Raw genomic sequence first — 19,585 nt, 5'->3', positions numbered from 1 at the left:
TGTAAATTACAGATTCATGCCCAAAGCCACACCACATCAAACAGCTGTAAAAAAGCATACCAGTGGCAGGGCAGGGAAAAGGCTGGTGTGTGCATATGTTACAGAAACTGGCATTTAACAGCGCTTGTCTCAGGAGCTGCTTGAACTGAAATGGATTATTTTTCCTCATTCTTTCTCAAACAGGCAAGGTATTAAAATTGCTCAAGCAGTGGTGCCCCAGTCAAATCTGCCATACATTTGGAGTCTATAGGTTCTTTTGTTGTTCTTTTTTCCCCCGTTGGTTAAGCGAGATTGGTTTGGGATAAAAAGTCCTGTGTCTGTAGCATGATATTATTGCTGTAGCACGATAGTAGGGCTTTATGGGACGATGTACTCCTCTTGCAATGTCAGTTAAATTCATGAAAGGTATTATTTTGCCCCTTGTCCAGTCACTAAAATGTTAAGTTCTTAATAGGGATGTACCAAAGCGCTTTCTGGCCTGTGTTTGCTCAGAGCAATTATGTTGACACCAACAGGAGTACTTGTCTGGGTGAATACTGTGTTTTCCTTTGTAATGAAACTCATTTTAATGAGATCGGTTACTTTTTCTAAAATGGCAGGTAAAGGGTGAAGAAAGGTGGAGAACCTCATGATTGCTGCTGGTTTTTCTGATAAATCTTTTGGCTGTTGACTTAGCTGGAATATCGTCTCTGTGATAGGCCTTCATTTTCTGCTTAGAGACCATTTCAACAAGAAAGTACGCTCTCAACTTCAGAATATGGACAGGTCTCAATGAAATAAGTTGGCTGTAGGCAAGCGTGGTTACAGGGCTTGTTATCTCCTCAAATAAGTAAGGCAAATCTCGTAGAGATCTCTGCAGTGCAAAATTGAAACTCTGATTACCTGTCTTGCAGATTGCCAGTTTAGTGAGGATGAGATCAGTGTGACGCTGTCATTGGTTTGTGTTGCACAATGGCTAAGGTAAAGGTCTTGTGTGGAGCTCTTGAGGAAAAATACATCATCTGTCAAAGATGATGTACCTGTCAAAGAAGACCTGGAGCATTATACAGTAGCGATTCTCTTTTTGTTCAGACAGGTACAATATTTTGAAGATGGAGATGACATCTGAACCTCTCCTGATTGAGTCTGATGTTTCTAAAACGTCACTTCTTTTCCTGAAGTGTAAATTCTAATACTGCTTTTACCAGCCTTTGTTTTTCGGAAGTTCATTATACTGCTCAAATAGCCATCATCCATTTTTTCCACTTCAGCTGTTAATTCCCTAGTTATGCCTGAAAGGAATGTTTAAAAAGAAAATTTCTCTGTAACTGGCTGATCTGCAGGAATCAAATCTCTTTCAAGCTGGGTGGGATTTTTTTGCTTGCAGATGAAGCATGTTTTCTACGGGAATGAAATCCAGCTGAGCTTCGCTAATATTGACTCTGACAGCTAACAACCAACCCTGTGCTGTAACTGTGACTTGAATTCAGCAGTTGGTCATTAATAAATGAGCCAGCAGTGCTGCATGCTACCTTCGTAATGAGACAGTATATTACCTGATGTTGGGTAACTGTTCATAAAGTACTCCTTAATCTGTTTTTCTCTTGTGGATAGTAGGCTTTTTTTTTTTTTTTTTTTGTCCTAAGATGAATACTAATATATAACACTTAAGCTGCAAATGCTCCTCTTTATTTGATAGACCAATGTAAGGACAGCTGCAATTTGGACATTTCCCACATACCTTGCTTTTGGGAAACAGAGTCATCTGCCAGGCACTTGGATTTAAATCCAGCTAGAAAGTTCTTAAGATCCCTCAGCTTGATTTCCCCCTTCTGGCATTATCAAGGACTGCTCTTGGCTTCTGCACGATACCAAATGCTGTCAGACCACAGTCAAATGATTCTTGCTGCCTCAGGAAGCAAACATGAATTGTTTTGGAGTGTCAGGTAGCTGAATGGATCAAGCTTAAAAAGTTTGAGCCGTTCTAGGAGGCCAGGCCTTTTAAAACACATTAAAACCCAATATCTAATGTAATTTGAAGATAAGTCTGTCTGTGAGCAGGTAAGAATTGTTATCGTAATTATTATTGTAAATGTTTCTAACTGGCATTCAGCAGAGACTGTGCCCACGGGAGTTACCCATGACGTTAATTTTGACAATGTCCCAGTGAAAGCACTGGTCCAGGATTCCTGCCCTGCTCTGGCCGCCTGCAGAACTCTTCCCGAAGGCACCTAGATCTGCCCTCCTTATCAGAGTCTGCTATCAGACATGCCCTGAAACACTAGGCAGCTATTTGGAGTCAAATCTTCTCCAAATAAAGGTGGGTAGATACATGTCATTCCATTTCAGCAGTCTTCATATCTAGAGACTTTGGGGTTTTTATTATTTTTTAATTATTATTTATAGGAACCTGTTAATGTAGTGTCTTGAAGTGTCCGTTGTAAGTAATGGTGATGCTGAGTGGTTGGTGCAGGAGTCTTGACAGGGCAGCTCACGACTGACAGCTGCTGGTGAGCAAGAGAGCTGCCCGGAGAGGAGACCTCCCCAAACTGCAGGCAGGCTTTGACAGAGAGAAGGCATGAACTGGCAGAAGACAAGCAGAAGAACTGGCCGAAGAGGCCAGGTATCCTTTTGATTTTAGTGAGGTGCCAGTTTGTGGCTCTTCTGTTTTACACAGGCCTGTTCTGAGGTCTGGGTGAATTGGGCGCAGTTCTGTGAATCAGAACTGCGTTGAGTGCACCTCTATGGAGGGAGTACCCTAAAAAACCACAGTCAGAAGATGGATAGAGCTGTGGTGCTAAAGAAAAGCAAGGAAAATTTTAAAAAGAGGGACTCTTCTCAGGCATGCTTTTCTTGGGAGTCTGTGGTAATGCAAGACAGTTTCAAGGGTGATGAAGGGGCTAGATACGACTTCAGGATATAGACCTCAAGGGCATCATCTACAGTTTGGAACTAAGCAGCAAGTAGTAGTGATCAGCTGGAAGGAATAATTGCAATCCTAATAACTGCTTAGAGGAGTAACTGTAATCTCCAATTACATGCAGATCAATCACCCAGCAGTTGTCATGGCCTATGAGTTGTCAAAGATCTGGAAATCCATCTGGATTCTTTCTTTCTCCGAAAGTAAGGAAACGTGGGACTTAGAGTAGCAACTGTGAACAGTGAATCCAAACAGAAAAACCATATGTGGGAGCTGCTGCTCTCTTGGCTGTATATCTGCGCCCCTTAATAGCATCACAAAACATTTGCAGAGGCTGTAGAGACTCTTCCATCGCTTCCCTTCGATAATCATCTAACGTGCTGACAGCCAGCATGTTTCTGTTTGGAAGGGAGTGCCTCCGGGAATGGCAGATACTAAACACTAGACCTGGCCCCTGCTGACCCATTGTCCTATCTGGTTCATCAAGGAAAACCCAGAGGATTTATTTTTTAATCTAGGGGTTATAGTCATACATGTTGGGTGTAGCATAATAAAGTCCAGGCTACCTGGTGGAATTATCTAGTTGTTGTCTATACCAGACTTCTTCCACTGCTGCTTATTAGTCCTTCCTCCCTTGTTTCTGTCTCTCTTGGCAATAGATTGTTAAGCTTCTCTCCCACCCTCGAATCATGGTCCCCAACCTGTTGCTAGAACTCCAGGCTCCCTTTTTGTTTGCATTTTAAGTAGCTGGGAGAAGCGCTTGCCTTCTTAACTATGCTGGCGTCAAGAGATGCAAACCCAGGATTTTCAGTCGGTACCTTCACCTAAGTACTTCCAGTTTTGCTTCAGTGAGAAATGGGATTCTCTGCTTTGTTTACCAGCTGCTGATTAGCTTTACATAGGGCAGCTCTCATGCTGTCCCATCAGTCCCTGGCCACTGTGGAGACGAACCCCTACCCTTTCTCACCCACTTCCCCCAAACCCCACACTCTCAAATTTGTTAGGTACTGGGGGGGGGGGGGGGGGGGGGGGTGTTCTTTCTAATCCTCCTTTAACATGAGCGGTGAAATGATCAAAAGCTCTTGCATGTGTCTATTAGAGGCTTATTTTTGTCCCTGAAGATAAAGCCCAAGTCCTCACCCAACCCAAATGAAAGAAGTTCAAAGGAGATAAAATCTTGAATAGCATCAGAAACAGCATATTGATTATCTGAGGTGCGTATATGAAGTCCCACAGCAAGAATTCCTGAGTGTTATCTGTTTAAATACTTTGAAATATGTTTAAAGCCTGTCTCTCAAGGAGCCACTGGATGACAGGCACTTTGCTGGGTGCCTACGTGCATGACCACCTTTAAAAAAACCTCATAGCAGTTTGTGATCCGAGCTGCTTAGGAGACTGAGGTTTGTGAGAGAGGCAAGGATTCATTTCATTGCATCTGAATTTCCTGATCTGGCCTGACCCAAGCCGAGGACACCACACTCTCTGCCCACACTCTCTCCCCAGTCCATTAGTAAACTAGTTTGAAATGTAATGGGAAGGAGGTACAGAGCCAGGGAAATGTTTAACTTGATGATGCTCATCAGTAGCAGTAATTATTCACACAGAAGCATCCCAATGCTGGTGATGTGCTATTTTTTAAGGCTGTACAGCCTGCAAGTTATTAAATGCTGTACGTTATTTATAAGCATCATTTGTAATAAATCCCACAGGCAGTGACGGACATTTAACTTTTTAATAACTTGCAAAAGTGTTTGTGATGTGGGACAGTTAACATACCTGTAGCTTCTCAGTGTGTGTCCTTCAGTTTAATAGCTTATGGATCTAAAATTACCTTGGATTTTTCCTTCCAGCAGAATTCAGGGTTACCCATGAGTTGTATTTCCAGGGCTAGCTGGCATGTTGCAATTCTGCAGGCAAGACAAGAACTGCAAGGCTCTTGCACAAGAGCCATGAGCTCCCTCAAAACTGTACTCTGGGAGGGTTTGGCAAACCCTGATGTTTTCCAAATGACCATCCCCATTTCTAGCAGCACTGGAACACACCATGAAGAACGGATTCACTTGAAGAACGGATTCACTTACAGAAGATGCGTAACCCTCTTGCAGTCACCTTTTCTAGCATGCAAAAAAGTAGCGTCCCACTTTGTGACTTTGCTACTACGGGTGACTGGTCAGCAAGTCCACCAGAGCGGTTCTGCTGGTCTCAGCAACGCCTGCATGACACATTCTGCACTTTGGGCTCATGTCCAAAGCCCCGTGGCAGGGGTTCTCACCCCTACCCGCAGCTGGATGTAACTGATGGGATGCTGGAACAGCATGCACAGCGCCAGCAGGGAGCAAGTTGCTGGTGCTGGAGGAATGAGACTGACAGCAGCTGAGCAGCTCTTATTTGTAAAACGGACCTGAAAGGTGCCCAGCCCTGGTGTGAAAAAAAAACACGTTTAGACAGAGGAAGGAAGCTGAGTCCTTGGACTTGTTCAGCCCCTTTTTATTGCTACAGACACTGCTGGTAGCGTCCTTCACTGGGAGACCCGTCTGAAGTGGCTGAGCTCAAAGTGTACCTTGGCCGGGGCCCAAGCACACAGGGTTCACGTTCAGACCTGGCATCTCCGTGTGCGTTCAGACGACCCAAGGGCCTCCTAGGTCCTTGTGCCTCCACAACGGGCCACAGACACCTTTTCCCAGTGGCCTTCATATATAATTGGTCCCCACTGCTTAAAAGTATTTTAAAACAGCAGCCCCTCAGAAAAGTTCATCTGCAGCAGTGGGATTTGAGCATGAAGGTAAGTGAAAAGAGACTGGGTTATTTCGTGCTCTCACACACACACACACACGGAGAACGCAGAGGGAGAGTACTACTCCCGGCGGATCAAACTTGCGTGTTGCACTCAAGGCTGCAGCAGGCTGGGGACCTCCGTGGCTGACAGGGACTGTTTCAAGGCCTCTTTTGGAACTGGGGAGTGTGCTGGGCTGGTTGGGGTGAGCACCAGGGTGCAAGTGACGGGATGCCCAAGGACCCATTTAGGGCAAGGGACACTGGGAATAAAAGCCAGCTCTGACAGCCACTGAGCCCAGTCATGATCGTGTGGGAATCCCTTTCCTGTGCTATCAAATCCAAGCGGGTGCCTCACGCACGCAAATGCCACTCCCTGGGAAGACGGCCCTGTGGGGAAGGGGTTTCCCAGTTCCAAAACCAAGCTGCAGCCCCAGTGTTATTTCCTCCCTGCGTCAAGTCGGCATGTGAGCCGATAAAAATCCCTGGGCTCACATCCTTCCCAGAAATGCCAGTCAAAACCCAAGCGGCTATTCACCCGAAGTACCAATTTTATAGTTCTGTGTGTGTCTATAATCTATTTACCAGCATTCCTACTTCAGTATGTGCCTGTTAATAAGATTAGTAATTAAAAAGCTTGATAGGAATTGGCAAGCTCCTCCGCCTTTCCCTCCCCTCCAAGCCGGGCTGGCGTGGAGTCTGAGGCAGGGCTGGCAGAGCACCTGAAGGAGCAAAGGCAGGAAGGCTCTGCTGAAACCTCTGCCGGCAAGCAGGCGATGGAGAAATCCCGGCCGCTATGGGACAATCCCCTGCAGTTTGTTTTCGCTTGCATTTCCTACGCTGTGGGGCTGGGAAATGTGTGGAGGTTTCCCTACTTATGTCAGATGTACGGAGGAGGTAAGTGTGGCTTATGTTTCTCGCTTCCCTTGAGGAGGAGTGTGGCAAGTTTTAAATCCAAAAGTATACGTTGTCCGTGCTAAAGCCCTGTCCACGTAACAGGGGCCGGGCAGAGCAGGAGGTCAGGCTTTTTGTTGGTGTGCAGTCTCTTCTGTTGCTGCTTTATTTTACACATTCTTTGGCATAAGGCTTTTACCTGACAGCTGCCCCAATACAGCAGCTTTCATTTCCTAGAAATGCGATGAAATAGTGGGAAGGCCCATGTTTTGTAAAAAGGATGGCAGCAGAGTGAGAGACATAGGTCCACATGGTATGAATTTATTACTTTCTTGCCCCATTGAACCACTCTGAAGGCATCAGAAACTAGTTCAGTTCCTTGTTAGTTCCCTTGGAGCATATTGAAAAAGGGAAATGCTTATGCTGATTTAATTTAAGGATCAGCCGTATCATTTCAAGTTGCTGTCATTAAGTCTTGTCACTTATACAAAGCCTTACTTTAGGAGGTGATAACTTTTGGCTGCAAATCTGCCTTGAAGTTGGGTGAAACTCCTTAATCAAGAGGAGTTCCACAGCTAAAGCCTCCTGGGAAGCTTTGAAAATAGGGAATAAATAGGTTTGGGCTCAAAAACCAAAACAAAACAAAAAAAGCTCTTTGAAAGTTTATCACTCTCCTAAGTCCAAACTGGATAAAGATGATGTCTACATCATACACCAGCCACAGGTGTTCTTCTTTAGAACTCAAGAGTCAGTTAATTAGATTAATTAAATAACAACACTAATAATCTCTTCTAGTATATGCCTACCACTGGTTAATGACCGTGTTTTGAAGAATCCTTATAAAATTGCTCTCTTTATAAGACACCCCAGTTTTATACTGCTTCTTGCACTGCATCCGTTGTCGTAGTGTTGGCCCCGTCTCAGCCATGCATTAAGTGACGTGATGAACATCTGCCTCATTTGCTCCCAGTCTGCTTCCGCCTCTTCTTCCTTCCAGGAGGAAACACGCTGAGGTGCTTAAGTGCTTTTTGCTTGTTTTGTGCTTGCTTTGTTGGCTTGTAGCTTACTTCTAAATGCACGTGTGGTGGTAGGAGTTGGTTCATGCTGGTTGTTGAAAAGCCAGCTCAGTGCTGGGACGGCATCGGAGCTGCTCTGTGGGACCAGCTCAGAAAAATCCAGGTAATACACTGGGTGAAATTACAGTAGAAGCTGGATGCTGCAGTGGCTGAAGCTTTCGTAGATGTTTCAGGTAGCAGAACTGACGGGCACGCAGCAGTTCTGGGTGCACGCCTCTACGCAGATGCTTTTGGGGGTAAGGACTTTGTGTCTGACACTGAACTCTAGCACAAAGCTTAAAATGCAAATGTTTCTGTACGCAATTAAACTGCCCGTGATTAGTTCACTAGCAGCCTGTCTTGGCAGACATCCTGAAGGACAGCAAACCTCAGACACTGGGACCTTTGTGTGGTTTACCCTCTTCTTATCATCAGCCATCAGTACTATAGCAGATAGTGAAAATTCTCTGAAATGTAACCAATACTGGAACACTTGATTAACCAGAAAAAAAGAATCAACAAATCCAAGTATTTTCTGAAAAGCGTGGTTTTATAAGAGTAGTTTCTCAACTACTTTTGTCCTCCCTGCTTAAATTTCCCAGGGGAGAGGCAGCTTTTCCTACTGTGAAACTAAAACTCCTGACGGCAGGCTTTGCTTTTAATTGTTTTTCACTGCCCTCTTAAAAAGGATTCAGCGGCTTTCCAGGGGTCTGCAAAACCCACGTGGACAAAACATTGTTTCAGGAACTTAAAAGCTGGATAGGCCAGGCACCGGGCTTAGGGGGGATGCCAGCAACTGCTCGTTTGGCATCTTCCTTGGAGCAAAGCGCAGAGCCAGTCCCTGTCCTGCCCAGCAGAGCGATAGAGCGCTCATCGCCGATGATACTCATAAACAGGGTATTTGCAGACTTTACAGCTTCCTGCCTTTCTGCCCATCAGCGTATTGCTGCCTCCTCGCTCACCTCCAGGCAGCTTGGCCCGAACAGAGCAAGGGGGGATGCAAACCTCGTAGGTGCAGTCAGCCTGTGCGTGAGCAGGCTGGGCTGAAACGACGCCGGGATGGGTTTACAGCAGGGTGGGTGCTCAGCAGTGCTCGGCCCTGAGCAGGGAAGGCCCTGGGCACGAGGCGGGATGCTGAGCAGAGGGGAGGGTGCCGCTGGCCAAGCCTGGTGCCCCGGCCAGAGCCAGGGCACACTCCGCATGTTGTGCCAACCGCGGGGGTCTGGCCCAGGGGCTGGTTTTCGCAGGCGATTGGCACCGTAGGGAGGGTGTAAATGAGCAGGGAGGTCAGTGGAGCTGTGCTGGTTCACAGCAGACAAGGAGCTGGTTCATACAGCTGCCCTGAGTCACTTATATGAGGCATTTTGCTTCTACCCTTTAAGAGAAGTAGCATCAGGAGCAAGATCTGCATGCAAACAGGGTGCAGAGCAAGGGGCAGGGGGCTCAGCCCTGGCACCCCCAGCTGCGGGGGGAACATCGGGGTGCAGAGCAAGCCTGGAGGCACTCCTCCTCCTTGCAAGGCGGCAAAGCCAACGCCAAGCATGTGGCAATGCTGCTGGGAGGGCGGAAAATCCTTCGCAAAGGGCCTAACGCCGATTCCCCCAGCGGTACATGGCAAAACTCCCCTCAGCAGCTGCTGGGGCAGCTCGCACCCCACCAGGACAGAGCAGCTGCGGGAGCTCTTAAACCTCCGACGGCTCCCTTGCGGCATAGGAAGTTATCTAACAGACTAACAAAGGGGTTGTTAATAACGATAGAGCCAGGAGGTGGGAAATTAATTCCCAGAATAAACCAGATTATTGCTTGGTGTTTATTTCCAGTTCTTTGCCGCAGTCACTGCCCGGAGTTCATTCCTCTGCGGCGCTGCACCGAGCCCATTGCAAGGAATGTTAATGCCACAGATTAAATCCTAAATAAGAGATATTTACGTAAATATTTTTGGCTTGCTGTAAAAAGGGAAGCAGGAAAGCCTTCGCAAAAATCCAGGTTTTGACTCAGTCAGCAGCTCTTTCTCAAGCGAGCCCCAAGTCGAGGACAAGGATTTTTTTTCTTTTCCAGCAAACATTTAAGCTGAAGCGCATCCTGGTTGCCGGGTGGGAAGGTCCTTTCCCCTCCCTTGCCGCCTGCCTACCTGTTCCTGCTGTTCCTCTTCTGCAGGCGCATCCCTGGGGCTCGCCGTGCCAGGGGAGCGGGGAGGAGCAGACGTGGGGCGGGGGGAGGCCGTGTGCCTCTGTCCCGGGGTCTGCTCCCACAGGTGGGACCCCGGGGGGAAAGCCTTCACCCCTTTGCTGGCATTTGCGGGCTCAGCATGGTTTTTGTAGTTCTGGGGTTTTTTTTAAAGCCAGGCCAGGCTTCAGTGCGTTACTTAAAACTCTATTCAACGCAGACATTGCTGTTACTTTTTCATCGAGTGCTTCAGCTCTGCTGCAGACTGCTGCACATGAAGTAAATCTTTCCCTCGTCCTCTTTCTTCCATTATCTTTTACAAGGTTTGGCTGGCGGTTAGTTACCCTTTAACAGCCCCAGCACCGAACATTGCTCAAGCTGCCCGCGAAGCACCTGGGCAGCCCCGTCGCACCAGGGTGGCAACCGGCACATTTTAACAGCAGAAATCCCGGCGCTGCCAAGTGCCCATGGAAAATTCCCCGGTGCTCCTCGGTGCCCACCGGTATCTGGGATGCCACCTGAAACCCCATGAGATGTCCTTCAGGTTTGTGCTGTGCCCTCAATACACAAGGTGCCCGGACAGGACCCAGCTCCAGCCACCTCCTGGGACACTAATGGGAGGATTTGACCATGAACAGGGCAATGTGGTGTTTATTATGCTGCTGATCTTCTGAAAGCTGTCTGCTGGGTTTTTCTTGCAGGTGGCTTTTTGATCCCGTATTTTATCATGCTGATCGCTGAGGGGATGCCGCTGCTCTACCTGGAGCTGGCCGTGGGGCAGCGCATGCGTCAGGGCAGCATCGGCGCCTGGAAAATAATAAGTCCTTACCTCTGCGGCGTTGGTATGTTCTCAGTTTGGAACTTTTATTTTTTAAGCGCCCGGGAAGACGGATGATTTTGAATGGAGAGCTTTATCTTTCAGAGCAGAAACCAGGCAGGAGCTGGGATTTTACTGAGTCTCGCCAGGCTGAGCGAGGTGGTTATCCAGATGCCCCGTGGCAGGCATTTACCCCGTGCCTCACAGGGCATTGGGGCCAGAGCCTGGCTTGCTGTACCAGGTCCCCAGCCCCAGAGGTGTGAGTCCCCCTGCCCTCAGGCAGATTGCCAAAATCACAGTGTGAAGGCCAGTGTGTAATCCAGCCCCTGGGGCTGCTTGCACGGGACTTTGACCCCCAAGAGCATCATCCCAATAAACTCAACATTGAGTGATAAAATGGTGTCTTAATTTCCTGCTCTTGCTGCCTACTGTTTACCAATGTCTGCTCTCAGCTACATTACGATGTTATCAAGTTACCCCAACAGCCCGAACTATTGCTAATTTGCTTACATGCACATTTTATTTTTAATGCTACATTGAATATTCACCCCCGCCAGGGGCTAAAGTATAAAATCCAGTGCAGGCTAGCCCTGACAGGAGGAGGAAGAGGCTGCAGCAGCGGGAGCATGCCCTGGGTGTGGGGCTGGGCAGAGGCAAAGGCCCCCTGCCCCTCACCGGCTGCAGTGCCTGCCCCCGGGATGTTACGAGGCCCTGGGCATTTCGGGGTTTCACGGCTGACCGAGCGCCTCCCTCCATGCCCGCAGGCGTCGCCAGCGTTGTCGTCTCCTTCTTCCTCTCCATGTACTACAACGTGATAAACGCCTGGGCCTTCTGGTACCTCTTCCACTCCTTCCAGGTGTGTGGGCAACCGGTGGCATGGCTCAGCCCCGCCGTGGCCACGGAGGGTTACGGTGGCTTTGCCCAGCACCCAGGGCTTTTCTGGGGGGAAAAATGAGGCAGCGGTGTCCCTCTCTGGGGGGTCCCCAAGGGCTTCGGGGTGTCCTCTCCTCTTCATGAAATGCAGGTCGAGGCCAGCCCCATGATGTCTTGCTTGCATGTGCCTTGGCGGCCATGGTGTCCTGCACCCTGGGGGAGATCAGGAGGGTCATCCCCAGGGAGAGGGTCAGAGAGGCTCGGTACTCAGGGAGCGAGTCAGTCCTCAGGGAGAGGGTCATCCCCAGCGAAGAGAGGCAGAGCGGGTCTGTCCTGGCGGAGAGGGTCAGAAAGGGTCATCCCCAGGGGAGAGGTTTGGAAAGGCTCAGTCCTTGGGGAGATGGTCCTCCCCAGGGAGGGAGGGTCAGTCCTCAGGAAGAGGGTCCTCCCCAGGGGAGACGGTCAGAACCAAGGGAGAGGGTCTGCCCCAGCCCCAGGCAGCACGATGCGGGGACAAGCAAGCCCAGGACAGAAAGCCACCCTCACCTTCATCCCCCCGGCTCTCCCCACCGTGCTGATGGCGGGCGCTCGCTCCGCACCCATCCCCTCTCTCGTAGGACCCCCTGCCATGGGCCACCTGCCCCCTGAACAGCAACCGCACCGGCTACGAGGAGGAGTGCGAGAAGACGTCGTCCACCCAGTACTTCTGGTACCGGCAGACCCTGAACATCTCCCCGTCGCTGGAGGTCAGCGGGAGCGTGCAGTGGGAGCAGGCGCTCTGCCTGACGCTGGCCTGGCTGGTGGTCTACCTCTGCATCCTCCGCGGCACCGAGTCCACCGGCAAGGTGAGAGGCGGGCGCAGCCCCGCCGAGCCCCAGCAGGACGTGGGGAGGATAAACGAGTGCCGAAAAGGCAGCGGCCATGGCTGTTGTTACTTGGGGTTATGGCATTTCCACAGGAGCAGCTGGCCCCACTGCCTCTGCTGACTTAAGCTGCAACTGAAGAAGGCTCAACCAGAACACTGATATTAAAAAAAAAAAAACCCAAAACAAAACAGAAAAGTCCTTTAAATGCAGGCACCTCTGCTGCAAAACCAGCCGCCAGGCTGCTGGCCCTGCAGAAAGCCGCCTGCCACAGCAGAGCCCTGTCAGGAGACGTCTGTTCCTCTGTCTTTGCAAGGAAAAAAAGACGTCTACTGGGCATTTTTGCTCACTTTTTATTCACAGCAGAAGTTATGAGGAAGCGGGGGGAAAAAAAGCAATGTCCTGGCTGAGCCTGCACTAAGAAGCAGGCTGAGGGTTGTAATCCCCAAATCGCATTAGCTGAACGCAGAAAGCCAAGAGACTGTAAACCAAGAATAACCTTTTAAACTCGCTGCAGCTGGCTGTGTGGGCAAAAAAGAAACAAATAAACAGCCAAGGCGCATTGACAGCGCATCGTGAAGGTGGGGTCTCATCGGAGGGAGCACGGGGGCTTCCCCTGCATCCCCTGCGCCTTGGAAGCAGGGCTGTCCCCCGTGGAAGGTGAAGCTGCTGCATTTCCAGGTGTGTGAGAAGGCAAGGCAGGTACCCGCTGACAGCGCAGGCAGGTCCCAATTGGAGGAATATTTGGTAATTGCCCATCTGCTTCTCTTCCCAAGAGCTTGGGAAGGCATGTTTTTTGTGAGTTAGTTTTTGTGTAAGTTTCTGGGTGAACCACTGGGGTACCTCCCTTTTTTTTTTTTTTTTCCTTTTTTCCTTCTTCATATTTTCTTTTTTTCTTCTTTCTTCTTTTTTTCTTTTTTCCTTTTTTCCTTTTTTCTTTTCTTTTTTCCTTTTTTCTTTTCTTTTTTCCTCTTTTTTTCTTTCTTTATTCTTTCTTTATTCTTTCTTTTTTCTTTCTTTTTCTTTCTTTTTTCTTTCTTTTTCCTTTCCTTTCCTTTCCTTTTTCCTTTCCTTCTTTCTTTTTTCTTCTTTTTTCTTCTTTTTTTTTTCCTTTCCCAGGGTAACAAATACTTTACATAAAACATTTCCATTATTGTAAGTGAGAAAGAGCTGATCTATTACGGCCAGTCTTGTGTATTCTTTAGACCAAGGTATTTCCCCTCCTTCCTCCAGGTGGTCTATGTAACAGCCTCTTTGCCATACTGCGTTCTCATCATATACCTCATCAGAGGCTTAACACTTCATGGAGCTGTGAACGGGCTCGTCTACATGTTCACACCAAAGGTACAGAAAAAATCGTACTGAATTTTTCACGAAATGTTATTAGTTACCAAATGTGTAGGTTTTTAAAAGGTGGCGATACCCCTTTGCCTTATATTGAATTTTTGCAGCAGTAGCTCAGGTCAGGCAGCTGGAAACCCCGGCTGGGAGCGGCTGGAGGCCATTCTGCCATGGTGCCTGTAAGCTGCTTGCTTTCTCCTGCAGAAAAAGACCTGCTCTTTAATATAACCCATAGCATATTGCTTCCAGACTGAGCAGTAACCCTGCCCAAAAAACACCCCTGAGCTAAAACGGGTGCGCGAAGGGGCCTGTCCCCATCCCCGTCCCCGCAGGCTGGAAGGGGCAGTGCTGGCCATCCAGGCGCAGCTTCATGCTCCCGCTCTCCCTGTCCGGTTTTGCAGCTGGAGCAGCTGTCGAACCCCAAGACGTGGATCAGCGCCGCCACGCAGATCTTCTTCTCTCTGGGCCTGGGCTTTGGCAGCCTCATCGCGTTCGCCAGCTACAACGAGCCCAGCAACAACTGCGAGAGGCACGCCATCATCGTCTCGCTGATCAACAGCGCCACGTCCATATTTGCTAGCATCGTGACTTTCTCCATCTACGGCTTCAAGGCGACATTTAACTATGAAAGCTGTATAAACAAGTAAGAAAGAGGCTGGTATTATTTCACTTCTTTTCCACCGTAAGCCATTCTGGGGAAGGTAAGGGGGGGAGGTAAATAAATAACAGCACATGGTGCTGCCAGCGCTGCCCCGAGTTCAGCCCTGATACTGCTCTAATAAAGCTAATAGCGTGATTTAAAGCGATGAAAGCTGAGATTAAAGGTCAGAGCTGGTGTGCTTTTTGACATCTGGGTGCTGCTTCCAGGCACAGGCTGGGTCGAGAAGATGAGTTTGCCTGGGTGAGTGACAGCGGCACTTTCCCCTGCACCCCGTCCCAGCACATGCTTTGGGGGGGGCGGGGAGGCTGATTAATAAAATGAAACGGTGCTCAGATCCTCCCCTTTAAGGCTAAACCCTGGGCCGGGAGCTCAGCTGCCTCAGCGGTGGTGCCCTGGAGGTGTCCAGCAGCCTGCAGGAGCGTGCCCCGGGACAGCAAGCTTGCATGCGGTCCCTGGCACAGGGCCCACGGCAGTTACACTTTTACTCATATTTTTACAGCTTTCAATCTATCTGCGGATCAGAGGGGAAACCAACTGCTAGTCCCTGCTCCTTGCCAAAAGGCTTGTTAAATTGGTGGGGTGTGGACGTGGGACCGGAGGGCAAAGGGGAAGAGACAGCAGCTGGCACTGGCCAGCACCCAAAATACCTGCCGGCTCCCTCCCAGGTGCCCAGAAGTGGCAGCCTGGGTGTAGGAGCTGCTCCCTCCGAAGCAGAGATGAGCATGAGGCTGCCGGCATCCCAACACCGTGCTGGAAGTGCCACGGCCATGGCTCCCACCTGGCGAGTCCGGAGCCCTGGGGCGGGCAGAGCATCCCTGCCTGGGGGCTGAAGGAGAATGGGGTGGGGTATGAAACCTTGTAATGAAAGACATTAAATTCCAATAATCTTTCCCAGGGTGATCCTGCTGCTGATGAACGCTTTCGACCTGGAGGAAGGCTCTTTAACAGCAGACAACCTCAACGAGATGAAAGACTACCTCATGGCCACCCACCCGCAGGAATACGCGCAATTATTGCCGCAGCTTAAAAACTGCAGCTTGGAAGCTGAACTAGACACGGTGAGTTGCCGCTTTGTGCTGGTGCCTGGGCCTCACTCGTGCCTATCCTCCCACCGAGCCCGGGCAGCCCCTCAGCCCCACACGAGCACATCCGCACCCCCAGGAGCCGCCCGGCCGGGGGCCGCGGTGGGGCTCATTTCTGCACCGCGGGATGGGGTGGGGGGCACTGGCTCAGCCCGGCCAGGGGCTCGCTGGGCTCGTTAGCACCTGAGCCGGGTGGTGACGCAGCCCGACTGCTGGCTCCAGCTGTGGGACAGGACAGGTCCCAAAGGCACGGGGCAAATGTTTTCACTACGAGCAGGACTGTGCCAGTTTCTATCCAGTTTGGATAAATCGGTGAAGATCTCATCTGCCTCCACTGCGCAGAACCACCACCACGGGTGTATTGGATCGTTGTGGAGGATCAGTCTCATACGTCCCTATTCTTATGACCCTTATCGAGCTGAGGAGCTGCCTGTAACTCACTTCTTCCCCCCTTCTCGCCGGCAGGCTGTCCAGGGGACGGGACTGGCATTTATAGTCTATTCTGAAGCCATCAAAAACATGGAGGTGCCCCAGCTGTACTCCGTGCTCTACTTTGTCATGCTGCTGATGCTGGGCATCGGCAGCATGCTGGGAAACACCGCCGCTATCCTCACGCCGCTGACGGACAGCAGGGTCATTGCCGCCCGTTTCCCCAAGGAGGTGATCTCAGGTGAGCCCCTGCCGCGAGCAGCATAGGCCGTGCAAGGAGCGAGCACGTGCGCGCAAAAGCTTTGGTGTCCCACAGGCGCTGAGGGTCCCTCTGACCGCAGGTGGAGCAGAGAATATCAAATATGCTGCCGAAAGGGTTTGCCTGCCCTTGGGAAATCCTGCCCAGCCTGTACAACGCTTTCCCTCGGGGGCTCTCAAAGCACTGGTGCAATCGTGGCTGTGTTTGCAGGCTTCCCCACGCACCCCAGCTCCTTCAGACTGGTGCCTATGACCGGTGACACTCAAAGGGCCAGGAGAGACACGCCAAGACACCTGCAGTGAGTGGCTCTTCAGTCACATCACTGGTATCCCAACTGCGAACCAGCTCGGTCTTTGGCCAGAAGTGATACGTCCTCCCATCCGGGCACGGAAATCAGTTGTCCCACCTTAAAACCTGTTTCAGCTGGATGCCCAGCAGTAACAGCCGATGCCGCGCGCACAGGCGACAAGGCTATAGCTAGGGCTCACCTGTCTTTGCTGTGCTGATGTGCTGCGACTATGCAGGTGTAAGGAGCAGCAGTTTAAGGGTACGCCAGCACATTCACTCACACACACGGAGCCAGGTCTTTTCCAAAGGGCAAAAAAATTACCTTTCTTCTCCGAGAAAGCTGCCCCCCGACAGAAATCAGTAGAAATCCCACCAGCTTTTTAGGCACGAGAAGTACGACATTTCCCCCACGCACTTAGATTTCCAGGTGTAACGGCAGGGTCCCCGTTTTATCCACGCAGGTGTTGTGTGCTTCATTAACTGCATGATTGGCCTAATCTTCACCATGGAGTCTGGAAGTTATTGGTTTGACATATTCAACGACTACGCAGCCACCCTCTCGCTGCTGCTCATCGTGCTGGTAGAAACCATCGCTGTCTGTTATATCTACGGGATAAGAAGGTAAAAGCTGGGACCCTCCTTTCTTCACAGTGGGAGAGCAGGGGGGTGACCGCTGGCCAAGGCAGGCAGGGCCAAGAATAAAACCGCCGCCTCGGGCTAAATTTTTCTCCTACGCTACGGTGTCAGCAAGGCACTGGGGTCTCCCCGGCTCTGCAGACCCCTTCCAGGGCCTCGGGTTCAGGGCTGCGTGGGGGCCAGGCTGGGCTGACGCCTGCCCTGCAGGCAGGGGAGTGCCAACGAGCCGTACACGCTGCTCCCCGCTCTTCTTGTCTCTGGTCTCCAGAGCACCTTCTGCCGAAACGCCGCTTCTCCTTTCACAGCAATTCAGCGCGAGCGCAGCAGCGCCAGTACCTCTGGTCGCAAACCTCGCACATCGCTGCTCTCCCAGGTCACCCCTTGTGGGCAAAAGCAAGATCCGGCATCAGGAAAGGTTTTACGCAGCAGAGATGTCTGCGCTCAGGGCGTCTCAAGGAAAAGGCTTTAGTATTTGCTTTGCTGCTCTGCTAGCACAGTACAGGTACAGGCACCTACGCGGGTGTTTGGTCCTCGAGGAGCTCAAAGCCTTCACGTCAGATCCGGGTTTCCTGCATGACTTTAGGTACCATCCCCAACACTGGTACTTCCCCAACGACAGTCGAACAACAGCGGTGAGAACAACTCAACTACATAAAAACGAGCAGTTTTTTCTCCACATTACTTAAGCATAATCACTTTTCTCCGTCAGTAACAGTCAGAACTTACACTCCAGGCAGAATTTTGTTGGGACTTTTCCTGCTGTACCTACTCCTACCTACTCCTCTGCAGTTTGGGATCCTTTCCAAAACCCTGCTATCTTTTATTTCAACCTCACTATACAATCCTGGTGGGCCAGCTCTTCCGACGACACCTCTCTGCTCATTGCTCTTCTGGTCAACTATACTCCCCCTTCCCATCTTGCATATTTAATTCTGTAAGTGGTTTTGAAGTAACTCAGATCAAGGTATCAATTGAACATATACAGCTGTTCTCAAAAATAAGTAAGTTGTTTGTTTTTTTCTTTTAAACACAGATTTGAGAAAGATCTTCATGACATGATTGGACGCAAGCCAAACTGGTACTGGAAAATTATGTGGGCTTTTGCTAGTCCTTTGCTAATTATAAGCCTATTTCTGTTTTACCTCACCGACTATATCCTCACAGGAACGCTGCAATACCAAGCATGGGATGCCACACAGGTAAAATAGTTCTGGTTTGGGGGTGGTTGTTTTTTTTTTTAAATTTTCCTTAATTCCTGCAAGGACACAGCCTTCCTTCCCAAATACATCGGTCCACAAAACCGCCTTCCGAAAGCTTGCGGCTGAAGTTGGGGCAACCCCTTAATTTTGTGGAAAGGGAAAACTTGACCCAGTGACAACAGTGCCATGGCTCTGTAAAATAGGAGTAATTTCCCACTACAATTCTTAATTGACCCCTTCAAACAGTAAAATTTTATTCACGTTGATTGAAGACCCACATATCGTCTTAAAAAAACAGTCTTTGAACAGAAAAATTACTTTCCAAGTGTAGCATTTTGAACAAAATTAGTGGTATTGTAACAGAACTGAGCCGCTGGAATAGTTTTCATAAACCACTCCGGTTTTCATCATTTCCACGTACATTTTTCTTCGTGGCCAAAACGCTTTTGTACAAATGCCGAGCTGTGTGTTTATCACAGAGGAATTACTACGGGGTAAGTAATCACTGGTTTCATAACCTTTTGTGGAAATGTTCCTAGCACGCAGAAACAAATTACGCCCGTTGTTTTCACGTCTTCACCGATTTGGGGCCGGCGGCGGGCCTGGCCTGCTGACCGGGTGTCAGCGGGAGCCCACAGGCTCCAGGAGAGGAAGGCAGAGACCTGACAGAGGTCAGGGCCGAGCCGTCTCATTAAGAAACGTGAATCAAGCCAAAATCTGCTCTTTACCAAAGCTGGCAGAAGTTTTCCCCAATATTTTTGTCAGCAGCTCTGTTCTTGTCCATTTTACGCTTGGATGAAGCAAAGCGCTGAGGGCCGTCACGGGCTGCTGCAGCCTGCGAGGGCTCCTCCGGTGTCCCGTTCAAATACACGGCTCCAGCACCCCGACAACCAGAGATCCCTCGGCGCCGACGCCGCTTCTCTCTCTTGCAGGGGCAGCTGGTGACCAAGGACTACCCAGGCTATGCCCTGGCGGCGATCGGGCTGCTGGTGGCGGCATCCATCACGTGCATACCCCTGGGGGCACTCCTCACTTTTATACGGAAGAGACTGAAGAGGGAAAGCGTTTCAACCGTCGCGTGAACGCTGACAGCCGGATTTGGGAAGACCTTGCCCCCATCGCCAGTGACCGGGCACTTCTGGAAGACAGCAGCAACCATTACTTGTAGCAGCTATTTATAGGGTGCTATAGTGACCAAAAAGTGCTCTTAGGAGGTTCCACAACGGTTTGGGAAAAAAAAAAAAAAAAAAGCTCTTCTGTAACAAGATGAAGCTTTAACATGGCCTCTGTAAGAGAGGGAAAAACAGAAGAGCAGCTCACGAAATGCTAGCTAGCACACGTTAACCAGCGT

General features: G+C 50.0%; 1 protein-coding gene across 1 annotated transcript; it reads left to right on the top strand.

Annotated features, from left to right (window-relative positions):
* Nucleotides 1-6,447: 6,447 nt before the first annotated feature.
* On the top strand, nucleotides 6,448-19,316 carry SLC6A20 (solute carrier family 6 member 20; the record flags this gene model as incomplete). Its single annotated transcript, XM_082309607.1, has 11 exons — nucleotides 6,448-6,568; nucleotides 10,488-10,628; nucleotides 11,368-11,459; nucleotides 12,094-12,321; nucleotides 13,573-13,683; nucleotides 14,082-14,323; nucleotides 15,237-15,399; nucleotides 15,889-16,093; nucleotides 16,861-17,020; nucleotides 18,069-18,234; nucleotides 19,167-19,316. 11 exons carry the CDS (start codon nucleotides 6,448-6,450, stop codon nucleotides 19,314-19,316), a joined length of 1,779 nt encoding a protein of 592 aa, XP_082165733.1.
* Nucleotides 19,317-19,585: the final 269 nt, after the last annotated feature.

This window comes from Platalea leucorodia (assembly GCF_965183815.1).
Source record: "Platalea leucorodia genome assembly, chromosome: 1".
NCBI classification, from domain to species: Eukaryota; Metazoa; Chordata; class Aves; order Pelecaniformes; family Threskiornithidae; genus Platalea; species Platalea leucorodia.
The sequence above is the reverse complement of the archived record's forward strand: the minus strand, read 5'-3'. Positions and strand labels throughout refer to the sequence as shown.